The 20,291-nt window shown below is 47.3% G+C and overlaps 1 protein-coding gene across 1 annotated transcript in view; it reads right to left on the bottom strand.

Annotated features, from left to right (window-relative positions):
* The window catches only part of tg (thyroglobulin), a 92,535-nt gene that overhangs the window by 32,245 nt on the left and 39,999 nt on the right, over positions 1 to 20,291 (bottom strand). Inside the window, exons 34-42 of the mRNA XM_071395192.1 lie at positions 13,263 to 13,374; positions 11,610 to 11,689; positions 11,198 to 11,341; positions 10,373 to 10,438; positions 7,571 to 7,705; positions 6,788 to 6,964; positions 2,245 to 2,449; positions 614 to 701; positions 288 to 447 (exon numbers count right to left, since the gene is read on the bottom strand). Of these exons, the coding sequence (XP_071251293.1) occupies positions 288 to 447; positions 614 to 701; positions 2,245 to 2,449; positions 6,788 to 6,964; positions 7,571 to 7,705; positions 10,373 to 10,438; positions 11,198 to 11,341; positions 11,610 to 11,689; positions 13,263 to 13,374 (1,167 nt within the window). The remainder of the gene's footprint in view (positions 1 to 287; positions 448 to 613; positions 702 to 2,244; positions 2,450 to 6,787; positions 6,965 to 7,570; positions 7,706 to 10,372; positions 10,439 to 11,197; positions 11,342 to 11,609; positions 11,690 to 13,262; positions 13,375 to 20,291) is intronic.

The raw sequence follows: 20,291 nt of genomic DNA, 5'->3' as shown, positions 1-20,291 counted from the left end.
CTCCCCCCTCCACCCCATCTCTCCCTCCGGGCCCTCTAAGCCCTCCACAGCAGCAGAATACCAACAGTAAACATGATGTCATCCTCTCCCCTTCACTTCCATTGTGACCTGATTCTATCTTCATGTCCACTATCTTCCTTCTACTTTAACATTCACTTATTATGCACTCTCAGATCCAAATGTGAGTTCAGATTTAGAAGGCAGCACTCGTGACTTTTGTTACTTTTGAAAGCATATAACCTATAAGATAATTGAATGCTGCTTCTAACGTGTGTTAACGGGAGCACCTGTGCTGAGGAATCCGAACGCTGCAACCCTGGTGTTGACGGTAACCACGACGATGTTGCCGACGGCAGCCAGGTAGGAGCCGTCCAGTAGAGATGGTGTGTCATTGCTGGCTGCTCCAGACGGGTTATGGAAGAACACCAGGACCGCTGCACTCCCTCTCTATCAGAGGAAAAGACAAGAACAGGAATGACACGGCAGACCCAACTGTCAATCTGAGGGACCGGTAGGTAGTGGAGTGGTGCTTGAGGTGTCTAGGGGTTACTAAAGGAGAGGTCAACAGGGCTTCTAGTGCAACAAAGATCTCTATAGGTACAATGTGACTTACGATGCCGCTGGGGACGAAGATGTTGAGGTACAGACAGTCCTCACTGCTGGCCGATGACTCCACAGCTCCAGGCTGCAGACAGCTGGGTCTACCATGGGAAACATGCACAACAACAGGATTACAGGACACATTAACACACTGCATGTGGTACAACTGGGTCTACCATGGGACACATCCACAACAACAGGATTACAGGACACATTAACACACTGCATGTGGTACAACTGGGTCTACCATGGGGAACATCCACAACAACAGGATTACAGGACACATTAACACACTGCATGTGGTACAACTGGGTCTACCATGGGAAACATCCACAACAACAGGCTGGCCTTCTAGGCGGGCGGGCAGACACTCAGGCAGACACTCAGGCAGACACTCAGGCAGACACTCAGGCAGACACTCAGGCAGACACTCAGGCAGACACTCAGGCAGACACTCAGGCAGACACTCAGACAGACACTCAGACAGACACTCAGGCAGACATTCTAAGAGATTGAACGGGATCTTAAGCCCTTACAAATTCATAACAAATCATAGAAGTTGCAGCATTCCGGTGTCGCCTCTTCACTATTGACGTTGAGACTGGTTTTTGCGGTTACTATTTAATGAAGCTGCCAGTTGAGGAATTGCAAGGTGCCTGTTTCTCAACTAGACACTCTAATGTACTTGTCCTCTTGTTCAGTTGTGCACCAGGGCCTCCCAACTCCTCTTTCTATTCTGGTTAGAGACAGTTTGCACTGTTCTGTGAAGGGAGTAGCACACAGCGTTATACGAGATCTTCAGTTTTTTGGCAATTTCTCGCATGGAATAGCCTTCCTTTCTCAGAACAATAATAGACTGATGAGTTTCAGAAGAAAGTTCTTTGTTTCTGGCCATTTTGAGCCTGTAATCAAACCCACAAATGCTGATGCTCCAGATGCTCAGCTAGTCTAAAGGGGGCCAGTTTTATTGCTTCTTTAATCAGAAAAACTGTTTTCAGCTGTGCTAACATAATTGCAAAAGGGTTTTCTAATGATCAACTAGCCTTTTAAAATGATTAACTTGGAATAGCTAACACAACATGCCATTGGAACACAGGAGTGATGGTTGCTGATAATGGGCCTCTGTACGCCTATGTAGATATTCCATTAAAAAATCTGCTGTTTCCAGCTACAATAGTCATTTACATCATTAACAATTTCTGATACATTTTATGTTATTTCAATGGACAAAAAATTTGCTTTTCTTTCAAAAACAAGGACATTTCTAAGTGGCCCCAAACTTTTTAACGGTAGTGTATATATAAAAAAAATGCAGGATGTAACATTTCATAGTGGTTAGCTCGTCGGACCAGTAACCGAAAGGTTGCTAGATCGAATCCCCGAGCTGACAAGGTAAAAATCTGTCGTTCTGCCCCTGAACAAGGCAGTTAACCCACTGTCCCTAGGCTGTCATTGTGAATAAGAATTTGTTCTTAACTGACTTGCCTAGTTAAATAAAGGTAAATATATATATTTTTTTTTTAAATAACATTTTCAGTGACCCGTTTTGGCTCGTGAACGCCACTTTCAAAACTACTGGATGAAATTATACAAAACCTTTCTAACACATCTTTAAAAATATCTTCCTCCAGAGTCATTGTTTACCTGGTAATCGTGGCGTTCCATGTGCCACTCCATTCAGCAGGCTGTGGGGGGGCGAAACGGAGGGCTCTGATAGGAGGACGAGCGTACGGAACTCCCAAGAACTGTCTGACTGTCTTCCTGTCTGACCCGAGCAGCGTTGTCATGGCCTCTCCCTGGAGCGTTCCGTGAGCCGGGATAAACACTGACGTCAACTCCGCCTTGGGTTCTGGATCCCACAGAATAAATAACCATCAGTCAGAGGGAAGCCTGGACTGACAACTATGGGCCCTGGTCAACAGTAGTGTACCATGTAGGGAACAGGGTGCGATTTGGGACGGAGACACCGTCTGCACTGGAATCAACCAGTAAATCTCCTTCAGCACCTCTCGGAAGATAAATAACGCTTTCGAATAATAATGATCATTACAAATCAAATCAAAGTTAATTTGTCACGTGCGCCAAATACAACAGGTGTAGTAGACCTTACAGTGAAATGCTTACTTACAGGCTCTAACAAATAGTGCGAAAAAAAAGGTGTGTGTGTGTGTGTGTGTGTAGGTAAGTAAAGAAATAAAACAGTAAACATACATTTGAAAATAAGAGTAGCAAGACTATATACAGACACCTGTTAGTCAGGCTTATTGAGGTAGTATGTACATGTAGGTATGGTTAAAGTGACTATGCATATATGATGAACAGAGAGTAGCAGTAGACAGGCTATATAGAGTAGCGAGGCTATATACAGACACCTGTTAGTCAGGCTTATTGAGGTGGTATGTACATGTAGGTATGGTTAAAGTGACTATGCATATATGATGAACAGAGAGTAGCAGTAGACAGGCTATATAGAGTAGCGAGGCTATATACAGACACCTGTTAGTCAGGCTTATTGAGGTGGTATGTACATGTAGGTATGGTTAAAGTGACTATGCATATATGATGAACAGAGAGTAGCAGTAGCCATTACAATAAGTAGGCTGCAGTGATTGACATGACCTAACCCACCAGTAAACATCTCTGCTTCTTCAAACACTAGACATATTAACAGCAGTCCTCATGTGTGTAAAGCAACCAGGGTCAGGGATGTATAGTGAACCAGGGTCAGGGATGTATAGTGAACCAGGGTCAGGGATGTATAGTGAGCCAGGGTCAGGGATGTATAGTGAACCAGGGTCAGGGATGTATAGTGAACCAGGGTCACGGATGTATAGTGAACCAGGGTCACGGATGTATAGTGAGCCAGGGTCAGGGATGTATAGTGAACCAGGGTCAGGGATGTATAGTGAGCCAGGGCCAGGGATGTATAGTGAGCCAGGGCCAGGGATGTATAGTGAACCAGGGTCAGGGATGTATAGTGAGCCAGGGCCAGGGATGTATAGTGAACCAGGGTCAGGGATGTATAGTGAACCAGGGTCAGGGATGTATAGTGAGCCAGGGCCAGGGATGTATAGTGAGCCAGGGCCAGGGATGTATAGTGAACCAGGGTCAGGGATGTATAGTGAGCCAGGGTCAGGGATGTATAGTGAACCAGGGTCAGGGATGTATAGTGAACCAGGGTCAGGGATGTATAGTGAACCAGGGCCAGGGATGTATAGTGAACCAGGGTCAGGGATGTATAGTGAGCCAGGGTCAGGGATGTATAGTGAACCAGGGTCAGGGATGTATAGTGAACCAGGGTCAGGGATGTATAGTGAACCAGGGTCAGGGATGTATAGTGAACCAGGGTCACGGATGTATAGTGAGCCAGGGTCAGGGATGTATAGTGAACCAGGGTCAGGGATGTATAGTGAACCAGGGTCAGGGATGTAAAGTGAACCAGGGTCAGGGATGTATAGTGAACCAGGGTCAGGGATGTAAAGTGAACCAGGGTCAGGGATGTATAGTGAACCAGGGTCACGGATGTATAGTGAGCCAGGGTCAGGGATGTATAGTGAACCAGGGTCACGGATGTATAGTGAACCAGGGTCAGGGATGTAAAGTGAACCAGGGTCAGGGATGTATAGTGAACCAGGGTCAGGGATGTATAGTGAACCAGGGTCAGGGATGTATAGTGAACCAGGCTCAGGGATGTATAGTGAGCCAGGGGGTCAGGGATGTATAGTGAGCCAGGGTCAGGGATGTATAGTGAACCAGGGTCAGGGATGTATAGTGAACCAGGGATGTATAGTGAACCAGGGTCAGGGATGTATAGTGAGCCAGGGTCAGGGATGTATAGTGAACCAGGGTCAGGGATGTATAGTGAGCCAGGGTCAGGGATGTATAGTGAGCCAGGGTCAGGGATGTATAGTGAACCAGGGTCAGGGATGTATAGTGAACCAGGGTCAGGGATGTATAGTGAACCAGGGATGTATAGTGAACCAGGGTCAGGGATGTATAGTGAACCAGGGTCAGGGATGTATAGTGAACCAGGGATGTATAGTGAGCCAGGGTCAGGGATGTATAGTGAACCAGGGTCAGGGATGTATAGTGAACCAGGGTCAGGGATGTATAGTGAACCAGGGATGTATAGTGAGCCAGGGTCAGGGATGTATAGTGAACCAGGGTCAGGGATGTATAGTGAACCAGGGATGTATAGTGAACCAGGGTCAGGGATGTATAGTGAGCCAGGGTCAGGGATGTATAGTGAACCAGGGTCAGGGATGTATAGTGAACCAGGGATGTATAGTGAGCCAGGGTCAGGGATGTATAGTGAACCAGGGTCAGGGATGTATAGTGAACCAGGGTCAGGGATGTATAGTGAGCCAGGGTCAGGGATGTATAGTGAGCCAGGGTCAGGGATGTATAGTGAGCCAGGGTCAGGGATGTATAGTGAACCAGGGTCAGGGATGTATAGTGAACCAGGGTCAGGGATGTATAGTGAACCAGGGTCAGGGATGTATAGTGAGCCAGGGTCAGGGATGTATAGTGAACCAGGGTCAGGGATGTATAGTGAACCAGGGTCAGGGATGTATAGTGAGCCAGGGTCAGGGATGTATAGTGAACCAGGGTCAGGGATGTATAGTGAACCAGGGTCACGGATGTATAGTGAACCAGGGTCAGGGATGTAAAGTGAACCAGGGTCAGGGATGTATAGTGAACCAGGGTCAGGGATGTAAAGTGAGCCAGGGTCAGGGATGTATAGTGAGCAAGGGTCAGGGATGTATAGTGAACCAGGGTCAGGGATGTAAAGTGAACCAGGGTCAGGGATGTATAGTGAACCAGGGTCAGGGATGTAAAGTGAACCAGGGTCAGGGATGTATAGTGAACCAGGGTCACGGATGTATAGTGAACCAGGGTCAGGGATGTATAGTGAACCAGGGTCAGGGATGTATAGTGAACCAGGGTCACGGATGTATAGTGAGCCAGGGTCAGGGATGTATAGTGAACCAGGGTCAGGGATGTATAGTGAGCCAGGGTCAGGGATGTATAGTGAACCAGGGTCAGGGATGTATAGTGAACCAGGGTCAGGGATGTATAGTGAACCAGGGTCAGGGATGTATAGTGAACCAGGGTCAGGGATGTATAGTGAACCAGGGTCAGGGATGTAAAGTGAACCAGGGTCAGGGATGTATAGTGAACCAGGGTCAGGGATGTAAAGTGAACCAGGGTCAGGGATGTATAGTGAACCAGGGTCACGGATGTATAGTGAGCCAGGGTCAGGGATGTATAGTGAACCAGGGTCACGGATGTATAGTGAACCAGGGTCAGGGATGTAAAGTGAACCAGGGTCAGGGATGTATAGTGAACCAGGGTCAGGGATGTAAAGTGAGCCAGGGTCAGGGATGTATAGTGAACCAGGGTCAGGGATGTATAGTGAACCAGGGTCAGGGATGTAAAGTGAACCAGGGTCAGGGATGTATAGTGAACCAGGGTCAGGGATGTAAAGTGAACCAGGGTCAGGGATGTATAGTGAACCAGGGTCACGGATGTATAGTGAGCCAGGGTCAGGGATGTATAGTGAACCAGGGTCAGGGATGTATAGTGAGCCAGGGTCAGGGATGTATAGTGAACCAGGGTCACGGATGTATAGTGAGCCAGGGTCAGGGATGTATAGTGAACCAGGGTCACGGATGTATAGTGAGCCAGGGTCAGGGATGTATAGTGAACCAGGGTCAGGGATGTATAGTGAACCAGGGTCAGGGATGTATAGTGAACCAGGGTCAGGGATGTATAGTGAACCAGGGTCAGGGATGTATAGTGAACCAGGGTCAGGGATGTATAGTGAACCAGGGTCAGGGATGTATTGTGAACCAGGGTCAGGGATGTATAGTGAGCCAGGGTCAGGGATGTATAGTGAACCAGGGTCAGGGATGTATAGTGAACCAGGGTCAGGGATGTATAGTGAACCAGGGTCAGGGATGTATAGTGAGCCAGGGTCAGGGATGTATAGTGAACCAGGGTCAGGGATGTATAGTGAGCCAGGGTCAGGGATGTATAGTGAACCAGGGTCAGGGATGTATAGTGAACCAGGGTCAGGGATGTATAGTGAACCAGGGTCAGGGATGTATAGTGAACCAGGGTCAGGGATGTACAGTGAACCAGGGTCAGGGATGTATAGTGAGCCAGGGTCAGGGATGTTGCCCACCTTTGTGGAGGTAGACCTGGAGAGCTGACTCTCTGATGACCAGCCGACAGTCCTGACCTCCAGTGGTGGTGGTAGTGGAGGGGCCACAGGCCAGGGTGTCTGGGTAGAGGACACAGCGGACAGCCGAGTCGGTCCGCCCCACTGACACCACAGCACAGGACTCAGCCTCCTCACAGGCTGAGGGGAGACACACAGACACCGTTTAACAGACAGAAAAGGAGACTAGAGAGAGGTAGATACAAGGATTGGGGCTCAGACAGGAGAGACCGAGGAGGGGCACAGATGAGGGGCACAGACAGGAGAGACCGAGGAGGGGCACAGATGAGGGGCACAGACAGGAGAGACCGAGGAGGGGCACAGATGAGGGGCACAGACAGGAGAGACCGAGGAGGGGCACAGATGAGGGGCACAGACAGGAGAGACCGAGGAGGGGCACAGATGAGGGGCACAGACAGGAGAGACCGAGGAGGGGCACAGATGAGGGGCACAGACAGGAGAGACCGAGGAGGGGCACAGATGAGGGGCACAGACAGGAGAGACCGAGGAGGGGCACAGATGAGGGGCACAGACAGGAGAGACCGAGGAGGGGCACAGATGACGGGCACAGACAGGAGAGACCAAGGAGGAGCACAGATGAGGGGCACAGACAGGAGAGACCAAGGAGGAGCACAGACAGGAGAGACCGAGGAGGGCCTTAAACCCCTCTTGCCAGGGGGCATGTGTGGTCCTGAGTTGGGGGACGTTGACCGTTAGACTCTGGCACACGATGAAGATGTTTCTCACCAGACAGACACCAGTCTCTGGTCCTGTCCAGGTCCTCAGCGATGTCTTTACTGATGTGAATAATGTCAAACGTGGAGACGGACGGATCCACCAGAGTAGAGGACGCATCCAGGAGTCTCCACTCACTCAAACTCACTGGCAGAGAGACACACAACTTTATCAGCAGGGGATGCATCTAACACATTGTCTGCATTTAACACATTGTCCCATAGGGCTCTGTTCAGAAGCAGTGTCATACACAAGGTAAAAGGCCCCATATTTTGGATGCAGCCATTGAAATGTATTTTAATGTCAAAAGGACAGAGCTCTCTTAAGCATCCAATTCCAACACTATCTACTGTGCTAGATGGTAATGAGAGCAGTTCAAAGCCTGTAACCTCCTCTGTCTAATGGACAGGAATATAGTTACTGGAGCCGTTGGAGACAGCATCTCCTCTGTCTAATGGACAGGTTTCTAGCTACTGGAGCTGTTGGAGACAGCATCTCCTCTGTCTAATGGACAGGTTTCTAGCTAGTGGAGCCATTGGAGACAGCATCTCCTCTGTCTAATGGACAGGTTTATAGCTACTGGAGCCGTTGGAGACAGCATCTCCTCTGTCTAATGGACAGGTTTCTAGCTACTGGAGCTGTTGGAGACAGCATCTCCTCTGTCTAATGGACAGGTTTATAGTTACTGGAGCTGTTGGAGACAGCATCTCCTCTGTCTAATGGACAGGTTTCTAGCTAGTGGAGCCATTGGAGACAGCATCTCCTCTGTCTAATGGACAGGTTTATAGTTACTGGAGCTGTTGGAGACAGCATCTCCTCTGTCTAATGGACAGGTTTCTAGCTAGTGGAGCCATTGGAGACAGCATCTCCTCTGTCTAATGGACAGGTTTATAGTTACTGGAGCTGTGGGAGACAGCATCTCCTCTGTCTAATGGACAGGTTTCTAGCTAGTGGAGCTGTTGGAGACAGCATCTCCTCTGTCTAATGGACAGGTTTATAGTTACTGGAGCTGTTGGAGACAGCATCTCCTCTGTCTAATGGACAGGTTTCTAGCTAGTGGAGCCATTGGAGACAGCATCTCCTCTGTCTAATGGACAGGTTTATAGTTACTGGAGCTGTGGGAGACAGCATCTCCTCTGTCTAATGGACAGGTTTCTAGCTAGTGGAGCTGTTGGAGACAGCATCTCCTCTGTCTAATGGACAGGTATATAGTTACTGGAGCTGTTGGAGACAGCATCTCCTCTGTCTAATGGACAGGTTTATAGTTACTGGAGCCGTTGGAGACAGCATCTCCTCTGTCTAATGGACAGGTTTATAGTTACTGGAGCTGTTGGAGACAGCATCTCCTCTGTCTAATGGACAGGTTTATAGTTACTGGAGCTGTGGGAGACAGCATCTCCTCTGTCTAATAGACAGGTTTATAGTTACTGGACCCGTTGGAGACAGCATCTCCTCTGTCTAATGGACAGGTTTATAGTTACTGGAGCTGTGGGAGACAGCATCTCCTCTGTCTAATGGACAGGTTTCTAGCTAGTGGAGCTGTTGGAGACAGCATCTCCTCTGTCTAATGGACAGGTTTATAGTTACTGGAGCTGTTGGAGACAGCATCTCCTCTGTCTAATGGACAGGTTTCTAGCTGCTGGAGGGTATGGAGGAAGTGTGTCTAATTAAAGGCTAAGTGGGAAACACGGTGGCTTGTAAACATTTCAGCACGTCAGCACAATGAAAGCTCGCAAAATGACCATGTTAGTTTGTCTCTTTGATGTGAGGGCGGGGGGGGGGGGGTTCCCTTTGAACACACACAAATGTGAAATGGGTTGTCGCCCAAACAGCACCCCATTCCCCATAATGCACTATTTTTTAACAGAGCCCTAAGGGCATTGGTCAAAAGTAGAGCACTATATAAGGAATAGGCTCACGAGTGGCGCAGGGGTCTAAGGCACCGCATCTCAGTGCTAGAGGCGTCACTACAGACCCTGGTTCTAACCCGGGCTGTATCACAACCGGCCGTGACCGGGTGTCCCATAGGGCGGCGTACAATTGGCCCAGCGTTTGTCTGTGTTAGGGGAGGGGTTGGCCGGGGTAGGCCGTCACTGTAAATAATCATTTGTTCTTAACTGAGTTGCCTAGTTAAATAAAGGTTAAATAAAGGTTGAATAAAGGTTAAATAAAGGTTGAATAAAGGTTAAATAAAGGTTAAATAAATAAAACGTACACAGAAGGAACAGGGGCCTCGTCCAGAGACAGAAAGGCCGACGTGTTTCTATCCAACCATTTACAGAAGGATGACAGCAGGAGGAAACACACAGTAGTCTGTTTCCTGTAGCTGACGTCTCAAACTAACAGTGTGATGTATTGTACATTCTAACTCCTGAGGTGTGTCTGTTTCCTGTAGCTGACGTGTCAAACTAACAGTGTGATGTATTGTACATTCTAACTCCTGAGGTGTGTCTGTTTCCTGTAGCTGACGTGTCAAACTAACAGTGTGATGTATTGTACATTCTAACTCCTGAGGTGTGTCTGTTTACTGTAGCTGACGTGTCAAACTATCAGTGTGATGTATTGTACATTCTAACTCCTGAGGTGTGTCTGTTTCCTGTAGCTGACGTGTCAAACTAACAGTGTGATGTATTGTACATTCTAACTCCTGAGGTGTGTCTGTTTACTGTAGCTGACGTGTCAAACTAACAGTGTGATGTATTGTACATTCTAACTCCTGAGGTGTGTCTGTTTACTGTAGCTGACGTGTCAAACTAACAGTGTGATGTATTGTACATTCTAACTCCTGAGGAGAAATATTAACTGCACTCTTACCATTCTTTGAAGGAACACGTAGTTCGAAACTGGGGCACAAATGTGGTGATTTAGTCCACTGGTTCACTGTGGGGAACAATGGAAACGTTTGAGTCGTCACGTAATCAATTCCTTAATGATCAGATAACAACTTGGTTAATAAATGTGTCTGTTAGATCAGGTGGCTCTGCAACACCAACTGGAGGAAATATGTATTACCGCGGTGCCTCAAATAGCACCCTAGGACACGACATAGATAGGGTGCCACTTGAAACAGAAACAAGTGTGTTAGCTATAAAGGGACTCTTAAGAATAGAAAAATTACCACAGAGTCTGAGAATTTCTCCAAAAAAGTAAGAACAATTTGTAGTCTCTGAAATCCTTACCAGGTGGCAAAATATAACCCACAAAAAGAGATCACCAGCTGAAGCAGAATAACACTTGTATCTGTTTAAATCAGTGTGCAGCGTCTCCTTGTCGGTGGCCCAAATAGCACACTATTCTCCTAATGAGCTCTGGTCAAATGTAGTGTACAATAAAAAGAAGGTTCCATTTGGAACGCACAGACTGTAACCAGGGCAACGCCGCTGTCACTATTTCCAGAAGAGAAAGTAACATTCAAGACATCAAACCTAAAAGGTAAGAGACAACTCAAGATGTTGGCCAGATGTTTGTCAAGATGTGTTTCATGCCTCCTCGCTGAGTAAGCTACCCTAAACGTTGTAGAGTTTCAAATGGCACCCTATTCCCTATGTAGTGCACTACTTTTGACCAGGAGCCCATAGGGAATAGGGTGCCATTTGGGAGTCACCCTGTACCTACTTATCCTCAGACGTTTACACACACCTGGTTTCTCGTACCAGCCAAGCGGATACACGCCGGTTCCTACTTTGGAGGGGGTGCAGTCCTGGACTCTCCAGGTTGTCCTCTCACCTTCACCACATGTCTGGATGCCAAAGCTGTTCAGAGTCAGGCAGAGAACGTCTGGTCCTGGATGGAGACAGCACACACACACACACACACACACACACACACACACACACACACACACACACACACACACACACACACACACACACACACACACACACACACACACACACACAGACACACACTTGAGGAAATATTTGTGTCTCCTTTGGACTCTGGAGCTATATTGTGATTGTTTCCCTCTTCTCTCTCGAACTTTGAATGTCGGAGAAATTGTCATCACTGTAAAAACATGTCAATAAGTATCTTGACTGAAATAACAACTGACCAGGTGACTGTGTGTCCCTGACGTATCCGATTCCACGGCAACAGGGGTCTTCATCACATCTCCTTTCACACTCACGGAACCTGGAACACACACAAAGCAGGCAAACACAAAACAGGAACTGTTAAAGACTTGGTCATTATCCTACTACTCATGCAGTAAAAAAATGGTTTTCCTAAAGAAGATTTTTGTTATTGCTTGAAGTAGTGAAATACGTTTTACTGTGGGTGGTGGTGGTAGTGAGAACAGAACTAGTGGGATCTAGGTACCACTGCCCTGAGGTCTCTCACCCCCAGAACCAGTGGGACCCAGGTAACACTGCCCTGAGGTCTCTCACCCCCAGAACCAGTGGGACCCAGGTAACACTGCCCTGAGGTCTCTCACCCCCAGAACCAGTGGGACCCAGGTTACACTGCCCTAAGGTCTCTCACCCCCAGAACCAGTGGGACCCAGGTAACACTGCCCTAAGGTCTCTCACCTCCAGAACCAGTGGGACCCAGGTAACACTGCCCTAAGGTCTCTCACCCCCAGAACCAGTGGGACCCAGGTAACACTGCCCTAAGGTCTCTCACCCCCAGAACCAGTGGGACCCAGGTAACACTGCCCTGAGGTCTCTCACCCCCAGAACCAGTGGGACCCAGGTAACACTGCCCTAAGGTCTCTCACCCCCAGAACCAGTGGGACCCAGGTAACACTGCCCTAAGGTCTCTCACCCCCAGAACCAGTGGGACCCAGGTAACACTGCCCTGAGGTCTCTCCACCCCCAGAACCAGTGGGACCCAGGTTACACTGCCCTAAGGTCTCTCACCCCCAGAACCAGTGGGACCCAGGTTACACTGCCCTGAGGTCTCTCACCCCCAGAACCAGTGGGACCCAGGTAACACTGCCCTGAGGTCTCTCCACCCCCAGAACCAGTGGGACCCAGGTTACACTGCCCTAAGGTCTCTTACCCCCAGAACCAGTGGGACCCAGGTTACACTGCCCTAAGGTCTCTCACCCCCAGAACCAGTGGGACCCAGGTTACACTGCCCTAAGGTCTCTCACCCCCAGAACCAGTGGGACCCAGGTAACACTGCCCTGAGGTCTCTCCACCCCCAGAACCAGTGGGACCCAGGTTACACTGCCCTAAGGTCTCTTACCCCCAGAACCAGTGGGACCCAGGTTACACTGCCCTAAGGTCTCTCACCTCCAGAACCAGTGGGACCCAGGTTACACTGCCCTGAGGTCTCTTACCTCCAGAACCAGTGGGACCCAGGTTACACTGCCCTGAGGTCTCTCACCCCCAGAACCAGTGGGACCCAGGTTACACTGCCCTGAGGTCTCTCACCCCCAGAACCAGTGGGACCCAGGTTACACTGCCCTGAGGTCTCTCACCCCCAGAACCAGTGGGACCCAGGTTACACTGCCCTGAGGTCTCTCACCCCCAGAACCAGTGGGACCCAGGTTACACTGCCCTGAGGTCTCTCACCCCCAGAACCAGTGGGACCCAGGTTACACTGCCCTGAGGTCTCTCACCCCCAGAACCAGTGGGACCCAGGTAACACTGCCCTACGGCCTCTCACCCCCAGAACCAGTGGGACCCAGGTAACACTGCCCTAAGGTCTCTCACCCCCAGAACCAGTGGGACCCAGGTAACATTGCCCTAAGGCCTCTTACCCCTCAGTGATAGGCTTGGCACTCAGGTTGACACGGCTGCGGACGGAATAAGACACCATCTTCTTAAAGGGAACACGGCTGTAAAAACTCTCCACACTTCCAGTCAGATCAACTGTTAAAACACAACAGACAGAACGACACAAATGAGCTCCTGAAATAATAGAAAATGTCATTTTTCTGGAGAAAAACTGTGTGTGCTTCCTTCAGCTGTTTTAATGGAGAGAAGTTGATGAAGTTTTAGAGGCTAATGTATTATTCTGGTAAATAATATGGTAGTGGGATAAGTTGAAGAAGCACTACAACACACTGACCAAGAACCTACCAGGGATCTCATCCTGCAGCACATCACTACAACATACTGACCAAGAACCTACCAGTGATCTCATCCTGCAGCACATCACTACAACATACTGACCAAGAACCTACCAGGGATCTCATCCTGCAACACATCACTACAACACACTGACCAAGAACCTACCAGGGATCTCATCCTGCAGCACATCACTACAACATACTGACCAAGAACCTACCAGGGATCTCATCCTGCAGCACATCACTACAACACACTGACCAAGAACCTACCAGTGATCTCATCCTGCAGCACATCACTACAACATACTGACCAAGAACCTACCAGGGATCTCATCCTGCAGCACATCACTACAACATACTGACCAAGAACCTACCAGGGATCTCATCCTGCAGCACCACACTACAACACACTGACCAAGAACCTACCAGGGATCTCATCCTGCAGCACATCACTTTCCACCAACAGAAAGAACAATGTCGTACTCTTTGCCTGACTGGACTCTGTCTAACGGAGCTCAATGTTTCCCTAACTAGTATGGTTCATTATGACTGGGCTACAGTACAGTACTCTGGCCAGGGTTACTGGGTCTGAGTGAATCTGGCTGTGGTCTTGAAGTACAGGATGTCCCAGAGAAAGCCTTGTTCCTGTCTGAACAGCCCCGATGTCAACAGCCCAGAACCCTTTAATGAGAGGAAACGAGAGTTTAATGAGCAAATCAAGGAGAGACGTAACTAGCTGTCTGCTTGGAAATGAGTTTTATACAGAGGGAAGCACAGTTTTGGACAATATGTTACTGACCCCATTACCATAAGGCCCAGTATTTTGGTCTGGTGGGCATTTTCTGTACGTACAACATGTCTCTCATAACAACAGACAACGGGTTGCTGTTAAACGGGATGAGCTGGGGGTACTTGTGATAATATTGTGTGACCTTGACTAGATAAAGTCTCCACTACCGTGGCTAAGAGACTACATGTGACAGGTAGCAAATAATTTCCCTCAAAATCAAGTGGATTATTTTACTTAATTTTCCATCTGGTCTGCATCTATAAATGATTCTGGTACAGCGGCGGCAGACTCCCCTCAGAGTGAGAGAGAAGTGACAGTATCAATATATCATTATGCACACCTCTAGCAGCCTCGTGGTTAGAGCGTCGGACCAGTAACCGAAAGGTTGCTGGATCGAATCCCCGAGCTGACAAGGTAAAAGATCTGTCGTTCTGCCCCTGAACAAGGCAGTTAACCCACTGTTCCCCGAAGACGTAGTTGTCGATTAAGGCAGCCCCCTCCACCTCTCTGATTCAGAGGGTTAAATGTGGAAGACACATTTCAGTTGAAGGCATTTAGTTGGACAACTGACTAGGTATCCCCCTTTCCTCTCCCTCCCCGCTGTGGCTCTAGTGATGGGTAAGTCTAGACTCCTGCTTGAGGTGATTCATCGTCTCATTACGGAGATACTAAATAAAACTACCTAGGCTTAGAAACAGAAGACATTTGTATTCCTGGAACTAGTCACCAGTCTCTCAAACATCTGTTAGTCTCTTTACTGCTTGTGTTTGGACTTGAAATTTAAAAAAAAAAATGTCTTTGAGTGGGAAAAAAGGACACTGGACTTGATTAGTTCATTGGACTAGAGTGTTGAGTGTAATCCACTGTGTCAGTCTGGGTAGAGTTAGTTCCTGGACTAGAGTGTTGAGTGTAATCCACTGTGTCAGTCTGGGTAGAGTTAGTTCCTGGGCTAGAGTGTTGAGTGTAATCCACGGTGTCAGTCTGGGTAGAGTTAGTTCACTGGACTAGAGTGTTGAGTGTAATCCACGGTGTCAGTCTGGGTAGAGTTAGTTCCTGGACTAGAGTGTTGAGTGTAATCCACTGTGTCAGTCTGGGTAGAGTTAGTTCACTGGACTAGAGTGTTGAGTGTAATCCACGGTGTCAGTCTGGGTAGAGTTAGTTCCTGGACTAGAGTGTTGAGTGTAATCCACGGTGTCAGTCTGGGTAGAGTTAGTTCCCTGGACTAGAGTGTTGAGTGTAATCCACTGTGTCAGTCTGGGTAGAGTTAGTTCCTGGACTAGAGTGTTGAGTGTAATCCACTGTGTCAGTCTGGGTAGAGTTAGTTCCTGGACTAGAGTGTTGAGTGTAATCCACTGTGTCAGTCTGGGTAGAGTTAGTTCCTGGACTAGAGTGTTGAGTGTAATCCACAGTGTTAGTCTGGGTAGAGTTAGTTCCTGGACTAGAGTGTTGAGTGTAATCCACTGTGTCAGTCTGGGTACAGTTAGTTCACTGGACTAGAGTGTTGAGTGTAATCCACGGTGTCAGTCTGGGTAGAGTTAGTTCACTGGACTAGAGTATTGAGTGTAATCCACGGTGTCAGTCTGGGTAGAGTTAGTTCACTGGACTAGAGTGTTGAGTGTAATCCACTGTGTCAGTCTGGGTAGAGTTAGTTCCTGGACTAGAGTGTTGAGTGTAATCCACGGTGTCAGTCTGGGTAGAGTTAGTTCCTGGACTAGAGTGTTGAGTGTAATCCACTGTGTCAGTCTGGGTAGAGTTAGTTCACTGGACTAGAGTGTTGAGTGTAAACCACTGTGTCAGTCTGGGTAGAGTTAGTTCCCTGGACTAGAGTGTTGAGTGTAATCCACTGTGTCAGTCTGGGTAGAGTTAGTTCCCTGGACTAGAGTGTTGAGTGTAATCCACTGTGTCAGTCTGGGTAGAGTTAGTTCACTGGACTAGAGTGTTGAGTGTAATCCACAGTGTCAGTCTGGGTAGAGTTAGTTCCTGGACTAGAGTGTTGAGTGTAATCCACGGTGTCAGTCTGGGTAGAGTTAGTTCCTGGACTAGAGTGTTGAGTGTAATCCACTGTGTCAGTCTGGGTAGAGTTAGTTCCTGGACTAGAGTGTTGAGTGTAATCCACTGTGTCAGTCTGGGTAGAGTTAGTTCCTGGACTAGAGTGTTGAGTGTAATCCACTGTGTCAGTCTGAGTAGAGTTAGTTCCTGGACTAGAGTGTTGAGTGTAATCCACTGTGTCAGTCTGGGTAGAGTTAGTTCCTGGACTAGAGTGTTGAGTGTAATCCATTGTGTCAGTCTGGGTAGAGTTAGTTCACTGGACTAGAGTGTTGAGTGTAATCCATTGTGTCAGTCTGGGTAGAGTTAGTTCCTGGACTAGAGTGTTGAGTGTAATCCACGGTGTCAGTCTGGGTAGAGTTAGTTCCTGGACTAGAGTGTTGAGTGTAATCCATTGTGTCAGTCTGGGTAGAGTTAGTTCCTGGACTAGAGTGTTGAGTGTAATCCACTGTGTCAGTCTGGGTAGAGTTAGTTCACTGGACTAGAGTGTTGAGTGTAATCCATTGTGTCAGTCTGGGTAGAGTTAGTTCCTGGACTAGAGTGTTGAGTGTAATCCACGGTGTCAATCTGGGTAGAGTTAGTTCCTGGGCTGTGCAAGGACAGCAGCAGTGTTACAACATGTTATACTATCAGAGTGGCTAGAGCTCTATGATAATACAGACAGACCTGTAGAGAAGCTCTATGATGATACAGACCTGTAGAGAAGCTCTATGATGATACAGACTTGTAGAGAAGCTCTATGATGATACAGACAGACCTGTAGAGAAGCTCTATGATGATACAGACAGACCTGTAGAGAAGCTCTATGATGATACAGACAGACCTGTAGAGAAGCTCTATAATGATACAGACAGACCTGTAGAAAAGCTCTATGATGATACAGACAGACCTGTAGAGAAGCTCTATGATGATACAGACAGACCTGTAGAGAAGCTCTATGATGATACAGACAGACCTGTAGAGAAGCTCTATAATGATACAGACAGACCTGTAGAGAAGCTCTATGATGATACAGACAGACCTGTAGAGAAGCTCTATGATGATACAGACAGACCTGTAGAGAAGCTCTATGATGATACAGACAGACCTGTAGAGAAGCTCTATGGTGATACAGACAGACCTGTAGAGAAGCTCTATGATGATACAGACCTGTAGAGAAGCTCTATGATGATACAGACAGACCTGTAGAGAAGCTCTATGATGATACAGACAGACCTGTAGAGAAGCTCTATAATGATACAGACAGACCTGTAGAGAAGCTCTATGACAGACAGACAGACCTGTAGAGAAGCTCTATGATGATACAGACAGACCTGTAGAGAAGCTCTATGATGATACAGACAGATCTGTAGAGAAGCTCTATGATGATACAGACAGACCTGTAGAGAAGCTCTATAATGATACAGACAGACCTGTAGAGAAGCTCTATAATGATACAGACAGACCTGTAGAGAAGCTCTATGATAATACAGACAGACCTGTAGAGAAGCTCTATGATGATACAGACAGACCTGTAGAGAAGCTCTATGATGATACAGACAGACCTGTAGAGAAGCTCTATGATGATACAGACAGACCTGTAGAGAAGCTCTATAATGATACAGACAGACCTGTAGAGAAGCTCTATGACAGACAGACAGACCTGTAGAGAAGCTCTATGATGATACAGACAGACCTGTAGAGAAGCTCTATGATGATACAGACAGACCTGTAGAGAAGCTCTATAATGATACAGACAGACCTGTAGAGAAGCTCTATGATGATACAGACAGACCTGTAGAGAAGCTCTATAATGATACAGACAGACCTGTAGAGAAGCTCTATAATGATACAGACAGACCTGTAGAGAAGCTCTATAATGATACAGACAGACCTGTAGAGAAGCTCTATGATAATACAGACAGACCTGTAGAGAAGCTCTATGATGATACAGACAGACCTGTAGAGAAGCTCTATGATGATACAGACAGACCTGTAGAGAAGCTCTATGATGATACAGACAGACCTGTAGAGAAGCTCTATGACAGACAGACAGACCTGTAGAGAAGCTCTATGATGATACAGACAGACCTGTAGAGAAGCTCTATGATGATACAGACAGACCTGTAGAGAAGCTCTATGACAGACAGACAGACCTGTAGACAAGCTCTATAATGATACAGACAGACCTGTAGAGAAGCTCTATGACAGACAGACAGACAGACCTGTAGAGAAGCTCTATGACAGACAGACAGACAGACCTGTAGAGAAGCTCTATGACAGACAGACAGACCTGTAGACAAGCTCTATAATGATACAGACAGACCTGTAGAGAAGTCATAAAGCATGTGCAGACAGAGGTCAGTAGTAAAGAGGAGATGGGATAGCCCTTGTTGAAGTCATAACATAATCTGTCTGTATTCAGAGATCTTTTAGAGCAGTAGAGATTACATGCTGCTGTCATAACAAAATCTGTCTGTGTTCAGAGATCTTTAAGAGCAGTAGAGATTATATGCTGCTGTCATAACAGAATCTGTCTGTGTTCAGAGATCTTTAAGAGCAGTAGAGATTACATGCTGCTGTCATAAAATAATCTGTCTATTCAGAGATCTTTAAGAGCAGTAGAGATTACATGCTGCTGTCATAAAATAATCTGTCTGTATTCAGAGATCTTTAAGAGCAGTAGAGATTACATACAGCTGTCATAAAATAATCTGTCTGTATTCAGAGATCTTTAAGAGCAGTAGAGATTACATACAACTGTCATAAAATAATCTGTCTGTATTCAGAGATCTTTAAGAGCAGTAGAGAATACATACAGCTGTCATAACAGAATATGTCTGTACATCTTAATGTACTGATAGATGAGAGACGAGACACATTTATGCAAACGTCTATCCCCGATAATATTAATTGGATGAAGAACTTTCTAAGTCATTGCAAACAAAGCATGTTCATCTACACTCAGTTCCTGGAAAGCCTTTGGGGCCGTCGGCTTTGGCAAGAGATTTGATTGGCCTTTTAGCCCATCAGCTAGTGGTACATCTGCTGCTGGAGTTAACAAGGGAGCAATTGTTTTGGGCCGTGAGAGGAGGAGGAGTAGTAAGTGAGTGAGTGAGTGAGTGAGTGAGTGAGTGAGTGAGTGAGTGAGTGAGTGAGTGAGTGAGTGAGTGAGTGAGTGAGTGAGTGAGTGAGTGAGTGAGTGAGTGAGTGAGTGAGTGAGTGAGTGAGTGAGTGAGTGAGTGAGTGAGTGAGTGAGTGAGTGAGTGAGTGAGTGAGTGAGTGAGTGAGTGAGTGAGTGAGTGAGTGAGTGAGTGAGTGAGTGAGTGAGTGAGTGAGTGAGTGAGTGAGTGAGTGAGTGAGTGAGTGAGTGAGTGAGTGAGTGTGTGTGTGTGTGTAATAATGGTCCTCTTCCAGTCCTGAGTTGCAGTGGGTATGTTCCCCTGCAGATATCAAAGGGTTCTTTATAATGATGTCCCAGACAGTCACTGGTTCCACAGAGTCATGTTAATGAGGAAACCTCCACCTGCCTCAGCAAGCATATTAAACACGTTTTATTAAGGTAAAGATACTACTGAGCTAGCTAGCTGTTTTCAATACAACAGACGCACACAAAGCACCAATCAGAAAGACATGCCACCCAGCTGAATATCATATGGTTTGTATTAATCCACAACAAGGATCATTCTGTTTCACCGCTGCTGTGAAGATCAGGATAATAATAACAAGAGCTCTGGGTTACAGGGAAATGAATAGTCTGACAGCAGAGAGAGAAAGGGGAGAGAAGAAAGAAAGAGAGAGAGAGAGAGAGAGAGAGAGAGAGAGAGAGAGAGAAGGGGAAAGAAAGAGAGAGAGAAGGGGAAAGAAAGAGAGAGAGAGAAGGGGAAAGAAAGAGAGAGAGA

This window comes from Salvelinus alpinus, chromosome 4 (assembly GCF_045679555.1).
Source record: "Salvelinus alpinus chromosome 4, SLU_Salpinus.1, whole genome shotgun sequence".
Classification (NCBI taxonomy): domain Eukaryota; kingdom Metazoa; phylum Chordata; class Actinopteri; order Salmoniformes; family Salmonidae; genus Salvelinus; species Salvelinus alpinus.
Note: the sequence above shows the minus strand (reverse complement) of the source record. Positions and strands in the feature narration are given on the sequence as shown.